Source organism: Aotus nancymaae, unplaced genomic scaffold, assembly GCF_030222135.1.
Source record: "Aotus nancymaae isolate 86718 unplaced genomic scaffold, 86718_ANA_hifiasm-v0.15.2.pri h1tg000043l, whole genome shotgun sequence".
Lineage (NCBI taxonomy): Eukaryota > Metazoa > Chordata > Mammalia > Primates > Aotidae > Aotus > Aotus nancymaae.
Genome location: NW_026988457.1, coordinates 5304066 through 5320785, shown reverse-complemented (window position 1 = coordinate 5320785; position 16720 = coordinate 5304066). Strand labels below are relative to the sequence as shown.

At 43.6% G+C, this 16720-nt stretch overlaps 1 protein-coding gene across 14 annotated transcripts in view; it reads left to right on the top strand.

Annotated features, from left to right (window-relative positions):
• The window catches only part of STARD13 (StAR related lipid transfer domain containing 13), a 557207-nt gene extending 540949 nt beyond the window's left edge, over positions 1-16258 (top strand). For all 14 annotated transcript variants that reach the window (XM_012465553.3, XM_064361750.1, XM_064361752.1 and 11 more), the window contains 7 exons: positions 764-962; positions 6039-6249; positions 7045-7159; positions 8031-8252; positions 9119-9336; positions 12543-12719; positions 13690-16258. In XM_012465553.3, coding sequence (XP_012320976.2) covers positions 764-962; positions 6039-6249; positions 7045-7159; positions 8031-8252; positions 9119-9336; positions 12543-12719; positions 13690-13807 — 1260 coding nt within the window. In that variant the 3' untranslated portion in view covers positions 13808-16258. The remainder of the gene's footprint in view (positions 1-763; positions 963-6038; positions 6250-7044; positions 7160-8030; positions 8253-9118; positions 9337-12542; positions 12720-13689) is intronic.
• The last annotated feature ends 462 nt before the right edge of the window (positions 16259-16720 follow it).

Sequence of the window (16720 nt, the reverse complement as noted above, 5' to 3'; positions counted from 1 at the left end):
TTTATTCAACAAGCCGAGGAGGAGTCTAGGCTCTGAGATAAAAAAGTCGTGATACAGCAGTATCTTGAGGTCTGAGAAAAAAGCCACCCAGGAATCATTCTCACTAGAGCCATAGCTTGTAGCATAAAAACAAACAGGTAGAAAAGTAAGTGCCAAGAATTTCAAAGCTGGAAAAGTAAATAAATCCCTTAAATCAAAATATGTACTAATGATATTATTCTGTTTCATGAACATATTGCTCATAAAACTCTCCCCTGCAGGGGCACTGGATATGACTGTTTATCTGGGATCCTTTCATTCATCACCCACATTGTTTCCACCAAACTTCCCATTGACCAAACTTTCTCAAAACCCCCATGACAATGCAAACCCTAGAGGGTAGGGAATTTTGTCTGTTCTGCTCTGCTCACTAATGACACCTAGGAACTCCAAGCATGCCTGATACACAGCGGTTACTTGTTGAATAAATGAATAAAATAATAACATCTGCAGTGTGATAAGATGTAACAGGTCACAAAGTGCATGCACATCTGTTTCCTCACTTACTCTCCACAGTCATCCTGTGAGGTGAGGTTTTATTCTTATCTTCATCTCATAGGAGAGGAAGACAGTGTTCAACTACTGCCTAAAAGTAGCTACATTGGTAGTTCAGCATGTGCTAATTGGGAGGCAATTCCAGCTCATCCAGTTCCCATCCCATGCCTCCTCCTCGTCCTCACACCCAAGTGTGGCCTGGCTGACATATCCCTATGGCTTGTTTCAGGTGGGTCTTTTTCGCAAGTCGGGAGTGAAGTCTCGAATCCATGCCCTACGCCAAATGAATGAGAACTTCCCTGAGAACGTCAGCTATGAAGACCAGTCTGCTTATGATGTGGCGGATATGGTGAAACAGTTCTTCCGGGACCTCCCTGAGCCTCTTTTCACCAACAAGCTCAGCGAGACCTTCCTCCACATCTATCAGTGTAAGTGGAAATAATGAGCTTGGTGTTCTCGTGAGCATCCTTCCGCTTTAACAAAAACAATTCCCTATAGATTGAGTTTGAATTATATGAATAATACATGAATCCATAAAGATGTACATAATCCTGCTCTCCTCTCCGGAAGTAACTTTTGCTCAAAGTTTGATATGGAAATCCGCAGGCCATTTCTTTATGCATTTAAAAATACCTTTTTGACCTCAAAATATTCCTTCTCAATAGAGTTTTGTGTAAAATCTAAAACAAACTTTCAATACGTTTACAAAAATTTAAAATGAAAAAGGGACACCATCGAAGTTGTTTCGTATATAGGTATTTATAAAAACTTCTTTAATTTTTTTAAAAGGAAGAATTTCTTTGGGATATAGGAAATTCAAAGTGACATGAATTAAAATGACTAGAAATAAATGGAAATGTATTTTAGCACAATGTATTTTCATTGGTGAAAAGTAAGCAAACCAAATCAAGGCTTAAGCTTAAATAAACTGGTTTATATTTTCACTTGGAATTTTTTAAATGATGTTAAATTCTCAGCAAAGCCTGTATAATTAATCATTGGAAATAACAATTGTTGATTAAGAAGCATATCCTACTATAGGTGGTTGCAATGGGAATGTTAGAAATAAACACGGGTCCGGCGTGGTAGCTCACGCCTGTAATCCTGGCACTTTGGGAGGCCGAGGCGGTCAGATTGTCTGAGGTCAGGAGTTCAAGACTCACTTGGCCAACATGGTGAAACCCTGTCTCTACTAAAAAAATACAAAAATTAGCCGGGCATGGTGCCTGAAATCCCAGCTACTCAGAAGGCTGAGACAGGAGAATCACTTGAACCCAAGAGGTGGAGGTTGCAGTGAGCAGAGATCACGCCACTGCACTCCAGCCTGAGTGACAGAGAGAGACTCCATCTCAAAAAAAAAAAAGAAGGAAATTAAACATGTGACTCTTTGCTAGATATGACAGTGTTAACATTATGAATTATTTTGATGACCAGATCCCAGTTCATGGGGGAAAGAAAGCCATTTGGCCCATGGAGTTTGAGTTTTGAGTCTTCAGCAAAATATGCCTGAAATGGGCCTTGATATGGACTTGATCCACTTTGAAGAATATCCATGCTGTAGAGAATTCCCTACAAAATGTGTTTAAGGAGTCCTTGATACTGCAAACTCAGGAAGGATTGTAATCAGAACCACTTGTGAAAACAGATTAAGGTGGCAACCCACTAAGTAAATATTAGTTTTTCAAAGTGAGTAGCTTAAGTTAAATTAATGATTCAAGTTGCTAGAGCCCAGACAGGGAGTTCTTGACGTTGTTACTGTGAGATGTCGAACTGCATTTTCAATTAAGCCTCCCTCATGGTTTGGAAGTATCAGATATGAGTCTTTACATTTAATCAGTTCTTGGGTTAAGTTTGATGCTAGTCTAAGGCTAAAGCCACATTACTTTCAAGAAATAAATGTCTTTGGCCCTTTCTGAGTCACAAGCAAGAAGCCAGATCAAAGCAGGCTTTGCTTTAGCTGAGCAAACATTTACAGAGCGTGGCTTCTGTACCGGGCACTGTGCTGAGCATGGCGGAGCATATGTATGGGAGACTCGCTCTCTTAAGGATCTTACAATTAAGGGAGATGAGGCATGAACATAAATAACTCTAACACGACTAAGTTGGAGAAGTTCCATAGAAAGGTTACAAAGAAAAGTTCAAGGAGGGAGAGATGAAGAATGAGGGCTTCATGGAGGAAGTGACAACTGAAGGCTGAGACATGTGAGGAACACGTTTTGGGTACTTGCTCTGCAGATAGCATAAGCAGATGTCAGGAGAGCCCAGAGTAGTCATCTGGTTTGCATGTATGGCAAACGTGCAGAGTGACACCAAATGACACTGAAAAACAACGCTGGAGCCATACATTGGAGGGACATTGAGTATTAGGGCAAGCAGCTTATGCTTGATTCATTAAGTATTGGGGAACCCTCACGTGTTGCTGAGGGACTTACCAGTTACAATGCTCTCAGCTGTAAAGACAGAACCAAATATCCAATGAACAGTTGTTTATACAATAAGTACATTTTATTATCTCACATAATTCCAGAGTTGGGTATCCCGCGGCTCAGTGATGCCAGGGCTAAAGCCAGCTTCTCTTACTTTGCCTTTAATGTCACAAAATGATTGTCACAACTTATAAGTATCACATCTTCACAAAATCACATTCCAAGGCAAGAAGAGAGTGACAGTGCTTCTCCTTGGCCATGTGTCTGGTTTTATCAGGGACATACATCTTGCAGAAGCTCTTGGCATTTTCCTTGGTCCCCTCAGGCAGAAGTGGTTTGCAGTTTCCCAGTGGAAAGGAGACCTGGGTTGCCAGTTTGGGTTTAGGCCCACATGGTTCATCCTTGGGTTTGACGGGGGGACCCATTTCCCTAAGTATAATGCAGCTCACACCTGAGCAGAACATGTGTTTTCTTAATGAGGAAGAAAGGAAGAACTGGCACTGAGTTGAGTAGGTGGCCAGCCTTGTATCTGCTGCAGGGAGAAAGTCCACAGCACTGTGTCGTCGACCCAGGAATCTGGAAGTGGTGCACAACAGGCACTGAACTGGACAAGCATGGAGGTTCAGGGAGTCAGCACACTAATCAAGGTTCTGGATTACCTGTAGGAACTTCCAGCAGGGAGATGGGAGAACAGACCTTCCATGCATAGACCCTAGAGTCAGTTTCCAAACTGCTACTGTGGCAGAGAGGAACAGTTCTTCCTCCAGCTATCCAGAGAAGTTCTGTTTTTAGCTATGCCACTTCTTGGGCTTTAGTCAAATGATTAAATAAATTGGAGTGTTGGAGGAGTAATGAAAATATTTGAATCCTACCCATCTAGAGGAAGGAGAACAAGGGAGGGGTCAAAGACAAGGCTTTAAGGCTTGATGATTCAAAGAATGTGGAAAGTGGTGGGGAGAAATGTTCAGAATCCACAGGATTCTGAATTTGAGGTGCCAATAACCACCACGTGTTTGCAAATTATCCACACTTGGAAATTCAGACCTAGAATCATCCCCTTAGAGCCAGGAAAGGGGCAGGACCTGCAGCAGCGTGGCATATAACAGAAAGCTGAAAGAATAGAGGATCCAAAACGAATGCTGAATTTAGGTATTCACAGTTGACCTTTTCAAGCATTTTTAGTAAATAATAATGATGGACAGGAAGTATTTTTGAGGAATAAAAAAACAAATGAATAGAAAGGAAATTGAGACAACATATAGAGATGACAGGCGACCCTTCAAAAATGATGGCTGAGAAAAAATGCTGCTAGCATGGAAAAGAAGCTGAGTAATCTAAAGTTAAACAGTGTATACACACTGGACACCTTACAGTAGAGCAGCATATTTAAAACAATTCAGCAGCTCAAGCAGAATTTGTAACACCTCTCACAAGCTTGAGATCATTCGTACCATCTGCTTCTGCTCCACCCCAAGCAAGAGTAAGAAAATGGGTTTACTATAATTTTAACAAAATGGCTCTTCTCTATGAACCCCAGGTATATCTTGTGCCAGTACACAATGGACGTGGTGGGAGTGGGGACAGGTTTCAGACTGCCGAAGGCATCCTCAGGTTTTTCCAGGAACTTGGATTTGCTGATCAGGGCCAGAATGTGGGCAGCCTTGGGGCGTGACGTCATGCCTCCTGCATGAGAATGTGGGTGAATCCAGCATTGGTAGCCCCCAGGACCACAAACCCTGGGGCCAGCCAGGACCCGCGCAGAAGGTCACACCTCAGCCCTTCTCGAGCAGCCAGCTCCTAGTTTGTTTTTCTCATGTACTCCTGCCAGTAGCAAATATCTGAATGTGTATTTGTGTTTAGTAATATAAATATACTGGATATACTGTAATGTACTATCACATTATAAAACACACCCACTCAATATTTTTAATGGATGAGAGAAAAGATAAACAAACGTGGGAGTGCTAATGATTTTCTTCTCACACCTCAAGAGACTGTCAGGAGCACACCTTCTCGCCCCTTGAGAGTGCAGTGACCCTAGTGTGGAGACCTCTGCTCCAGAACATGGCATTTTAAGAAAGACGATAGTGTTGACGGAAGCAAGCTTCCCACAGTGTCTTTTGCAATGAGAGGACTAAAGTAATCACTAGATAAACACAGCCATGGGTGGGAGCAGCAGAAGGCAGCACTAGCACTCGTTTGGTGTGATTTTCCATTTCGTTCACCTCATCTTGTTGGAACCAATTCCCTGTTAAGCCTGCATAACCAGCACCCACCACCACAGAGACCACCTCAAGGGGAATGGGACTGAGAAGGGCCAGACATTCCCTGTGACCTTAGGCAGCCTGGTTCTTCTTCCACAAGCACAGCCTCAATTTCCATAAACCCCAAGATTATGGAACAGGTGATGTTGGGTCTTCATATGAAGTCCATAGCAGGCATCATGCAAAGCAAACCCTGGGGAATTTGTAGGAAAAAGGAAGATATGCCAGGATTCCCCTCGAGAAGCTGGCCCTCTGGGAATGAGGTCAGAGACCCCACCAGCTCAAGCCCACCCGGTGAATTGCACAGCACCAGCTTTATGGCCTGGCTGCCAGGGGTGGAGAAAGGCAAGGCGAGGCTACTGTTCCCCTAACACAGTGGTTTTCCAACCATGTCCTATGGAGCCCTGGGCATCCTGAGACGGGCTTCCCAAGCTGTCTGGCAGGGAGGGATGGGCAAGAGGGGCACCAGGTTGACAAAGCCCTAATCACCAACTTCACCCAGAAGCCTTCTGAAAGCAGATTTATTGCTCAGAATACAAAAAGCCAGGATGGTGGTGTCCCTTTCTAAACCCTGCTTGGCCATCAGGACAGCCGGTCCCAGAGTTCAATTGCAAGGGTTGGGACTCAGCTCTGCCTCCCATGCGCTGTGAGCCCTCAGCAATTACTGACTTCTTTGTGCTTTCCCTGCTGTTCTGGTTGTTGATGATGACTCTGAGTGTGCCTTCACACCAGGAAGGTAGAGCTTATGCAATGCCTCCCAGCTGGCTCTTTCTGTGACTGCTCCTCCAATGACCTGGCATCTACTTTTCCTCAGATGTCCCCAAAGAGCAGCGGCTGCAGGCTGTGCAGGCCACCATCCTGCTACTGGCTGATGAGAACAGGGAGGTCCTGCAGACGCTCTTGTGTTTCCTGAATGATGTCGTCAACTTAGTGGAAGAGAATCAGATGACGCCCATGAACCTGGCAGTGTGCCTGGCCCCCTCCCTCTTTCATCTTAATTTATTGAAGAAAGAAAGCTCTCCACGGTGGGTTTCTTTATCAGCAACAGCAGTAATCCCCAAGCAGGCATTCCCCACAGTTCATAAGACAGGTTGGATGGATGGATGGATGGATGGATAGATAGATATGAATGGATATATTGATAGACAGGTGATAGGTAGGTAGGTAGGTAGATAGATGATAGATTGATAGATGATACATAGATAATAGATGACAGATGATAGATAATGAGAGAGATAAATTGATGGTTGATAGGTAGATAATAGAGATAGATAATAGATTATAGATAGATAAACTGTGTCTCATGCTACATTTCAACTTCGGGATTTGTCAAACACTCTTCATAATCAGAAAATCTTGTAAGGCACCCTAATTCACAGGGCTCAGATTCATAGAATTATTGCGCTAGCATTGAAGAATGCCAGTTGTGATCCAGAAAGCCTGAGTTTTGTTTTGTCTGTGTGAGGAGGAAAACATTCACAAAGTAGTATTTTACAATCTTTAGTTTAAAAGGCTATATTTAAGACCAAAGCACAGGAGCTTGCAGTTAAGGGGTTTCAAACTTTGGAAAAACAGATTAATTTCTTCCCCCACCATTCTTCCTGCCCTTTTAGTTTTCCAAGATTTTTCCTTGTGAACTGTCAGACTGTTAGTCTGATTCAGAATATCTAAGATATGTGATCATTATTTTTATTTGGAAATGCAAAAGCCTGGGATCTGGAGAGCATCTGGGTGTAAACAGAAAACCAAAGGGATGAGTTTGGTATTGTGATGAGCTCTTTGGCGTGGGATCCTCTTAGCACACTCACATTCAATTACAGAGTCATACAGAAGAAATATGCCACCGGGAAGCCAGATCAAAAGGACCTCAACGAGAATCTGGCAGCAGCTCAGGGGCTTGCGCACATGATCATGGAATGCGACAGACTTTTTGAGGTGAGCAAAAGGCTCGAACCTCTGCCTCCCTTGTAGCTCTTGGAACTAGATAAGACGCCTGGGATTGTTGCTACATTTACAGTTTCTATCTGTTTGTTCCTGATGTTATAATGACAATAGTATACGCTATAGCTCTGGTCTTTGCTTCCAAGAAAGGTGAGGAGCTAGCTATACAATTGAGGCTTTGATAAAGACACTTGGGGTTACTGTACTGATGGTTTTCCTGCAAACAGTTGCATCACCTGCCATTGTCAGGTTCAAGGCCAGTCAGCCAATTATGTTCTGTTTGATTTCACCTTGGGACTTGATTAGGTTAAACATTTGTGTGAGTGTGTTTGTGATACTGAGCAATCTTTGTTGCTAAGAACTAATGACAGCTTATGAATACAGCCACAGTCATGTAAAAGAAGTAAGTGAACCAGACTTGTGGCATACTTTTGTGATAGAACTGGCATTTGTCAATGGGAAAAGTGTGCTAAAAAAGTCAAGCTATGCCCAAGTCATGTTTGATGTTTCCCTTCACAAGTCTATCCGTTTTAAGTCTTATTCACAGTGGGTAAAGTCTGAGCCCACATTTTGCCGAATTGAATAAAAAGACATTGAAGGTAAAATAAAAGGGAAATGGAAAGAATGAAGAGGAAGTCATTGCAATGTTCTGAATAACAAATACAGCCTCGGAAACATATGTGTATTTCCTGACTTTAGAAACGCCCCTCCTGGCCTTGGCAGTGATCTTAGAAAAACATCTCCGGCCCTGGGGCCCTCGGCCCGTGGCTCCAAGCCAGGTTGTGGGTGAAATGGCTTTGCTTTCTCTGAGTCTTGGCGTTTCTTTGGCTCAGTGTGTTGCCCTTTCGTGCATCCATTGGTCTAGGTTCCACATGAGTTGGTGGCCCAGTCTCGTAACTCGTATGTGGAGGCTGAGATCCACGTGCCAACCCTGAAAGAACTGGGGACGCAGCTGGAGGAGAGTGGGGCAACTTTCCACACTTACCTGAACCATCTCATCCAGGGCCTCCAGAAAGAAGCCAAGGAGAAGTTCAAGGGATGGGTCACGTGCTCCAGCACCGACAATACAGACCTTGCTTTCAAAAAGGTAATCTCAGGGCATGGAGAAAGATCACCCCCAGAAAGCCACAGCTAACAATCACACATTTGTTTTTGCATTGGAAAACGGCTGCAGTGTCCACAGGGCTTGGCACAGTTAAGGCACATGTACCACTCAAAGACTCAGTCCAGAGACCTGTTGCATATAATCAGAGGGCAGATTATGGAACCAGATGGCTGGATCCCAGTCCTGTCTCTACCCCTTAGCTGTGTAATATTGGGCAAGTCACACACCCCTCTGTGCCTTGGTTTTCCCATCTGCAAAATGGATGTTGTAAGACTACCACTGTCGGAAGAAGACTAATTTAAAAACCAATGACTTAGAACAGTGCCTGGCACATAGTAACCGCCATGTGTGTTGGTGATTAGCATTTTTATCATCATCATTATTTTTTGTTTGTTTTTGAGATTGAGTCTCGCTCTGTCACCAGGCTGGAGTGCAATGGCATGATCTCAGCCCACTGCATCCTCCGCCTCCAGGGTTCAACTGATTCTCATGCCTCAGCCTCCCGAGTAGATGGGATTACAAGTACATGCCACCACACCCAGCTAATTTTTGTACTTTTAGTAGATACGGGGTTTTACCATGTTGGCCAGGATGGTCTCAATCTCCTGACCTCGTGATCTGCCTACCTCAGCCTCCCAAAGTGCTGGGATTATAGGCATGAGCCACTGCGCCCAGCCACATTATTATTCTTTTCAGCCTAAGGACTAAAATGTTAAATCTGAGGTATGTAGCATCACTTTCAATTTACATAATCAGCCAGTATGGTAGGAAAACCAAAAGCCCAAACAAAAAATGTTGGACCCATATCCCAGACAGCCTCTTCAGCTTCTGATGTTGTATTTCCCAAGGTGGGCGACGGGAACCCGCTGAAGCTGTGGAAGGCTTCTGTGGAGGTGGAAGCGCCCCCGTCGGTGGTCCTGAACCGTGTGCTGAGAGAGCGGCACCTGTGGGACGAGGACTTTGTGCAGTGGAAGGTTGTGGAGAGTCTAGACCGACAAACAGAAATCTACCAGTATGTGCTGAACAGCATGGCCCCCCATCCTTCCAGAGACTTCGTGGTTCTCAGGTGAGCCTGACTCAAGGGTTTATGATGTTCTGTTCCAAAGGCAGGATCTGAGCTGCAGATGTGAGCACCTCCTGGAATCTCCCACCAAAATCCAGCCTCCACGGGGAACACCAAGCTGGCTCTTGTTTCCCTCAGTGACAGCTGAGTTTTCCATGTTAATGCCGGACTTCCTGCATCTTTTCATCCAGTCCACAGCTCTGCCGGGGCACCCTGATGGCCCCTCTCCTTGTGGAGGACACAGTTTATTAGGCCATAAATATTATTCATTTCCTCAGAACAGACGGCCCAGAAAAGCTGCTGTTTGTCCAGTAGCACTTTCTGCCAAATTATGCAAATGGATCTCACTGGCTTTTCTTCTGATCTTGCTTTTCTCCCCCGTGGGAAAGGGTGTGTAACTGTCAAGACTGGAGTAGGTATGACGTCAGAAGTCATCTGTATAACTTCAGATGCTTATAGCTGGTTACCATGCTCAGAAACCTTGGCACTGCCCTGGAGATCCAGAAACGCTTGCTGATTCTGTGTCTGCCAAGGAAATATTGCCTCTGATTGATGTAAGGGTTGAGTTTCAGACACCTGCTCTTGGGGTTTGGAAGGGAATGCTCGACCAATGATAGAAAGTTTGCACAGTAGAAATGCAGTATTGCATCCACAAGAACAGAAATCGAGGGCACTAAAGAACCTGAATAAAAGGTAATTAGATCAATATATCCTTTTTTATGGAAAAATCTTGGCAAACCCTGTCTCATGCCACAGATCAGCAATGTAAAAGGAACCTATTGTGAAACTCCCAAATGTGTATTTAAAACACTTCCTTTATGAAACCAGTTTTTATGGCAAACTAAAGGTTACTTTTCACATGAGCTCTTTATGACTTTGGAATTGGCCCTCGGAACCTTGACTTTTAAAAGTGAATATTCCCTAAATACGTGTATTTATCTCTGCTTCCTTGAGGTCCTGGTGGAGAATGCAGACAGTTTATAAGGGTGGTATATTACCAAAGTTATTAGGACATTAGTCATCTGGTGGAATTAAACTTCAGGCTTTCACTCCACAAGCGGCAAGTTGAAGAGTTGTTGCAGGATGGCTGCCATAGGGATGGGTTCATGCCATAGCCTGCCTCCTCCCTCCCTCCAGAGGAGGCTGAGGGCCTGAGTCAGTGTGTAGAACCTCCCTCCTTCCATCCATCCGGCAACCACACCAGCCTGCTATGTATTAGTGCTTCGTTCCATCACGCCTACATGCCAGGCATTGTAATAGGCTCTGAGTATGACGAGTGAATGCAGCAAACCATTCTCCTGCTCTCTTGGCATTTGTATTTCACTGGGGAGAGAAAGTTCATAAAAAGTAAGAAAGGGAGATGGGCTTACTTATCCTGGGAGGAATAAGATAGGGAGATAGTAAGGGATGGAATTTTAAATAGAATGGTCAGGGGGTGGTCTCACTGCACTAATTTTGATTCAAGACTTGAAGAAGTGGGGTGGACCATAAGGCCCTGAAGGAGAAGAGATGCAGCCCTCCATGAGTTAGCAATGAACTAGATCTGGTTCCTGCCAACAGGAATTCCTTATGTGTCGGATACAAGGAGGTGGAAAGTGACAAGTGTGGTGAAGAGGCACAGGGCGGATGCATCATGTCTTCAGAGCATCTTCCCGTCTAGGCTAGCATGTATGAGGCTGGTCACCTTTCAGGATTGCCACATTTGTCTCTCATGTCACACCCGTTGCTAGCTCCTTGGAAGCTTCTGCTGAGAGTTGCTGGAGATTTTCCCATTTATCCCTACAAATCGCTACAGCTTTCAGTCTTCACGATTTATCACGTCATTGTTCATGAAAAGAGTGGTCGCAGCGTGGAAGTTGCTGAGCATTTGTGTGGGGCTTGCTTATTCCCAAGTTCTTGTTGAGCACATATCTCATTTCTCTTCCTGGTGTAGAAGGACAGGGTGAAGTCATGGAGGAGACGACTTAGTAAGGGAATAGAATTTGTGGAGTAAATAATGGGAATTCTTTTTTTTTTTTTTTTTAGATTGAGTCTCACTTTGTTGCCCAGGTGGAGTGCAGTGGCACAATCTCAGTTCACTGCAACCTCCTCCTCCTGGGTTCAAGCGATTCTCCTGCCTCAGCCTCCCAAGTAGCTGGGATTACAGTGCATGCCACCACACCCGGCTAATTATTTTTGTATTTTTAGTAGAGAAGGGGTTTCACCATGTTAGCCAGGATAGTCTTGCAATCTGCCCGCCTCAGCCTCCCAAAGTGCTGGGATTACAGGCATGAGCCACTGCACTCAGCCAGGAATTCTAATAATACAATCTATTATCATAGATCTCTAGGGTAGAAAGGGAAGTTAGAGGTACACAGATGTTGGCACAGCTCCTGACGCCCATCCACAACCTGCTTGAATAGCTCCAGGAACAGGAAACTCACTGCCTCCCAGGGCAGCCCATTTCTTTTGTGAACAGTGCACATTGTTAGACAGTGCTTCTCTCCTGCACAGAAATACGCCTTCCTGTCTCTGCCTTGTGGAGTCAAATCAACTATATTCATTTTTTCTCCCACTCAAGAGCCACTCACATATTTGAAGACAATAAGCAGGACCACATATGTTTCCTTTCCTTCAAGCTAAGTGTACCAGTTCACTGCTCCCTGAGCATCGCCTCCTCCAGGAAGCGTTCTCCGTATTCCTTCCGCAGCCCCGCTCCATGTGATCCCAGAGCTCTCTGTGCATAACCTTGTCAGTGCACTTGCCCCAGTGCTTTTAGAATTCTGTTTAGAGTTGTCAGTTTTTCCTCCTGGGCTGTGTATATCTTTATGTCCTTGGTGGCTCCTCAGAGCCTGGCATATCTATGTGCTTAATTGATGTCTGCTGAATGAATCGAATGAGTGAGTTCTAATTCCTAAACTGTAAAACCACCTCTTTGAGCATAGGCAGGAGCCTCTGTAGCCGAGCAGGGCTGGGGGTTCCAAATGCAGATGGGAAAGCTGCAAGACCATGTCTGGCCTCAGAGTACCAGAGCCGAGATCCTTGCTTTGAAATTCTCTGTATAAACTTTACACAAGCTTATGAAAACCATCACCTTAATCCAAGTCACTAGCATTGGAATCCAAGCCCAGGTTGTTGGCAGGAAAACATCAATACAAACCTTAGCTCTGTGTTCAGGTTTTTCTTCCTCCCTCAGTCATGACTCTGATCTGTGGATTGTTTTGCTAAAGGACCTGGAAGACCGATTTGCCCAAAGGAATGTGTACCCTGGTGTCCCTCTCTGTGGAGCACGAGGAAGCCCAGCTCCTGGGTGGCGTGCGAGCGGTGGTGATGGACTCGCAGTACTTAATAGAACCGTGTGGCTCTGGCAAGTCGAGACTGACTCACATCTGCAGGATAGACCTGAAGTAAGTGCCAACTCCCCCAGTGGCACATCCAGCAGGGATGTCACCCTGATTTGGTTTCTTGTTTCATTGTTTTCTCCCCTCTGTCTTTTCCCCTTTGCTGAAATTCTGACATTTCTCCTGCAGCCCTTTGCCTTTCTTTATTTTGTTTTGTGCCCACTTAAATTTCTGTTTCTCCCGTGAAACACACACCAGTAACAGAGCCTGACACACAGGAGATACTCAGTAAATCAGAGCTTTCTTCTCTTATGTTTCCTTTTGAGATAGGGTCTCATTCTGTCGCCCAGGCTGGAGTGTAGTGGTGCCATCAGGGCTCACTGCAACCTCCACCTCCCAGGCTCAAGTGATCCTCCCTCCTCAGCCTTCCCAGTAGCTGAGACTACAGGTTCCCACCATCATACTCAGCTAATTTTTGTATGTTTTTGTAGAGACAGAGCCTCGCCATGTTGGTCGGGCTGGTCTCAAACTCCTGGCCTCAAGTGATCTGCCCGCCTTGGCCTCCCTAAGTGCTGGGACTACAGACATGAGCCACCGCCCCGACTGTGTGTTTCTTTTATGCCTGTCCCCTTTTGCTGCTCCCTCTGATGATAGTTCTTTGAGAAGAAATTAACTTAAATCCAATCCCCTCAAGGCATTCATGATGCTAAACCCAGTTCTTGGTCTGGGTAGACATAACGGAATTTTCACAGTAAATTCTGGATTTCATCTGAATCTTTTCACTTTACCCTGAGGTGTTGGTATAATTTTAAAGCACCTGATGAGTACTGAAAAGACAGCATGAATACTTGGCAGCCAGGATGTGTTCAAGGCCCCTGATGACAGAATGAGGTCCTGAGCCCCTGGAGGCAGCAGCCCGAGTTGTCTGCAGATGCACCGGTCCTCGGGGCCCAAGGGCAGCCCTGTCCACCATGACTAATTGCTGTGATTTGGAAAAATAACTTTCCCACTCCCTTTCTGATTTCTTTCCACACAGAGGTCACTCCCCAGAATGGTACAGCAAAGGCTTTGGACATCTGTGTGCAGCAGAAGTTGCCAGGATTAGAAACTCTTTCCAGCCCCTCATTGCAGAGGGCCCAGAAACTAAAATCTGAGTTTTCCCCAGTGTGACATCCAACTCAGGGAAGAGGAAACTAAAGTGACACGTATGGTAGTGAGTGCGCACGTGAGAAAGCAAGAGGAAGAGGAACTGACGGATGTGGTTAATGCCTAAAAATGGAAACGTTAAGAAGCTGGAATGCTGGAGATGCAAGAATTTCCAAGAACTTTCCTAGCCTTCCTGGAGATGGCTACATCCCTACTAATATAATTTTAAAATGAGAACATTTATCTATGTTGCTTAAAATTAAATGGATTACTCCTTGTGCATTGCCTAATTTGCTATTTAAAGGCTTCTAAGAAGCGTATACTTAACTGTAAATAAATGTATGTATAGCATATGTACATATGTGTGTATATCTCCATCTTTACTGTATATATGTAAAATACCAATTTTATATAGAATTGTGTGTTTTGAAAAGGATGGTGTCTGACTCAGTGAGTCCCTTCCTCACATAGTTCTTTCCAAGTGGCGCTGGGTCCCATCTCTCTACTGTCCTGTAAGCTGTGCAGAACCTGCTGCTAACACCAAGGTGTGAACATACCCTGATGCCTAACCAAAGATTAGCTAACCAAAGGAAAATAACATTAAAGGGGACTTACGTGTTGATGCTTTGTTTCTGTTATTCAAAAACTGAGAGTAGAGTTCTAGGATGAAGCAGGGAAAGAATAATTACTCCTCCTCAAAGCAAAGCAGGGGGTGAGAAGTCATTACCAAATTTAAGGCTAGATGAGGAGTTGCCACTCGGCCCAATGAGATGCAATTTCAGTGAGATATGGACCACTGGAGTCAGTGAGAATGACTGAAACAGAAGCAATACCTCCCACTCCCACGCCCACTACTACAGACCCCAAGTCAAGATGAATACGATAGCTTTTACTTATTCACAGCCAAAGGGAGCCCCTGTGTTGTCTCAAGTTTTTATACAGTCATTTCATAATGTTGTTAAGTTGTCGTTCTATTTGACCAGTGGCCTATTTGGTCACAGTTAATTGGTATTTTCTTATTGCACTGAATTCAACTCTGGACACCACAACACGAAGGGAGATGATGGCCATTCCGTTCAAATCCTAGATCATTACAGCTTCAGGGAATTCATATTTTGCTATGTGTAGGATGCTCTTAAAATGTAACTCATTAAACTTTTGCAATCTGAAAGACAGGGTTTTTAACTAACAAAAGACCAAAACTATGTTCTTTGATTAGTTTTAGAAAGTATAATCGGGTTTATTAATTCTTCTCTGTTTTCTCACTAGCCAGTCCAAGCTACCTATGCATTTGACCCAACCTTATTTATTATTGTACAGACTAAGCAAATTGACTCCCCTTAGCCAACTGCTAATGGATCTAATGTGCTTCTTATTGTAATTCAGCAGCTCTGGAGAGAAAGATAACTTATTGTGTGTTTGATTTCAGGGGGAGAGATTTTCTTTGGTCATTTATAATAGAGATTGATATGATTTAGCAACTTGTGTTGGAAGAAAAAAAGAAAAGCAAGTGAGTGTTTTCAGGTTTTTTGTATTATATGCATTTATATAATGTTTCTGTTAGCAATGTGCAATTATTTTATTGAGAGGAATAAAAATGCTTTCTATGAGTTTGGTATGGTGCAAGGAAAATCATACAGTTTGAATTATGACCTAGGAATTTTTTATTCCCATATCTACAAGAAGGTAACAGCAAATTCGTAATTTGCCATTTGGGCAATGCTTTGTGAGCAAAACAAAGTCACTTCTGCCATAACATCTTAAATGTAACCATGTATGCAAGATTATTTTATATGCATCAACAAGATCTCTACTGAAGTTTAATCTAGTTAAACACTGGTCCTGCTCCACAGATGGGATCCGATGTGTTTGGAAAATGTGATAGGCACATGAGGATGAGTGGCTTTGGATCACCCAGAGAGGTGCTTGTCCAGCTTTCACATGCACATGAATTGCCTGGGGATCTGGTGAAACTGCAGACTCTGCTCCAGGTAATCTGGGCTGGCCTGAGATTCTGCATTTGTAAGGAGTCTCAGGGATGCCTATGCTGCTGGCCTAAAACCACACTTAGAAACAAGGACCTAGAAGATCCCTAAAACAGAATAAAAACAAACGTGATTGTATTTCTGACTCTCCCTCTCTTCAAATTACCTTTTTTGTTTTTGTGCACAAAGTAATCACACCACCACTGCATAACAACACGGTGCATCTTTTTAAAAAAAGGAAAAGGGAAAGAACGGAGAAAAAACAACGCATCAGGCTTATTTGTCAAATGCCACAGTATTTTATTCATTGTTATCTTGCCAATGGAAATAAAGTATGATATTGCATTTAAATATTATATTTATACCTCATGTATATTTTTACCTCAATTGTTGGCATCAATCATCAATTGTAAATAAATAATTGCCAGGGCAAATAAATTTATATATATTAAATATTTCCTATTTTCTATAAAATAGATGTTGATTTTCATGCTTCATCTTTAAATGGAAAACTTGCTTCATGAGGAAGATTTCTCTCAAGCCTTCCATGACCTTGACTTCCTGGTACCATCTATAGTCAATTCTGTCTTCAAATACAAGGATGTTGTCAATAGACATTCACTGTCAGGCTGGGTGCCTTAACCTGGGTCTAAGGAATTAAATTGATAGGTGGGGGTTTTTTTCTTAAATTTAACTGTCCTTAAATCTGGAAGTTATAAAAACATATTCATATTTTTTATCAAAGATTTAGTAAACTCTTTAGCTACATTTTATTTTTGTTAAGTAGACAAGAAATCGAGATTTGATGAAATGACTTACAGCTGCATTACTAGACCATGAAAAGTAGCCATAAACAACTCTGAATCTCTTCGCTTCTACCCTTGAACTCTGGGCTCCACTTCTAAATATCAGCAGAGATAGCCCTTAAGAAAGCAG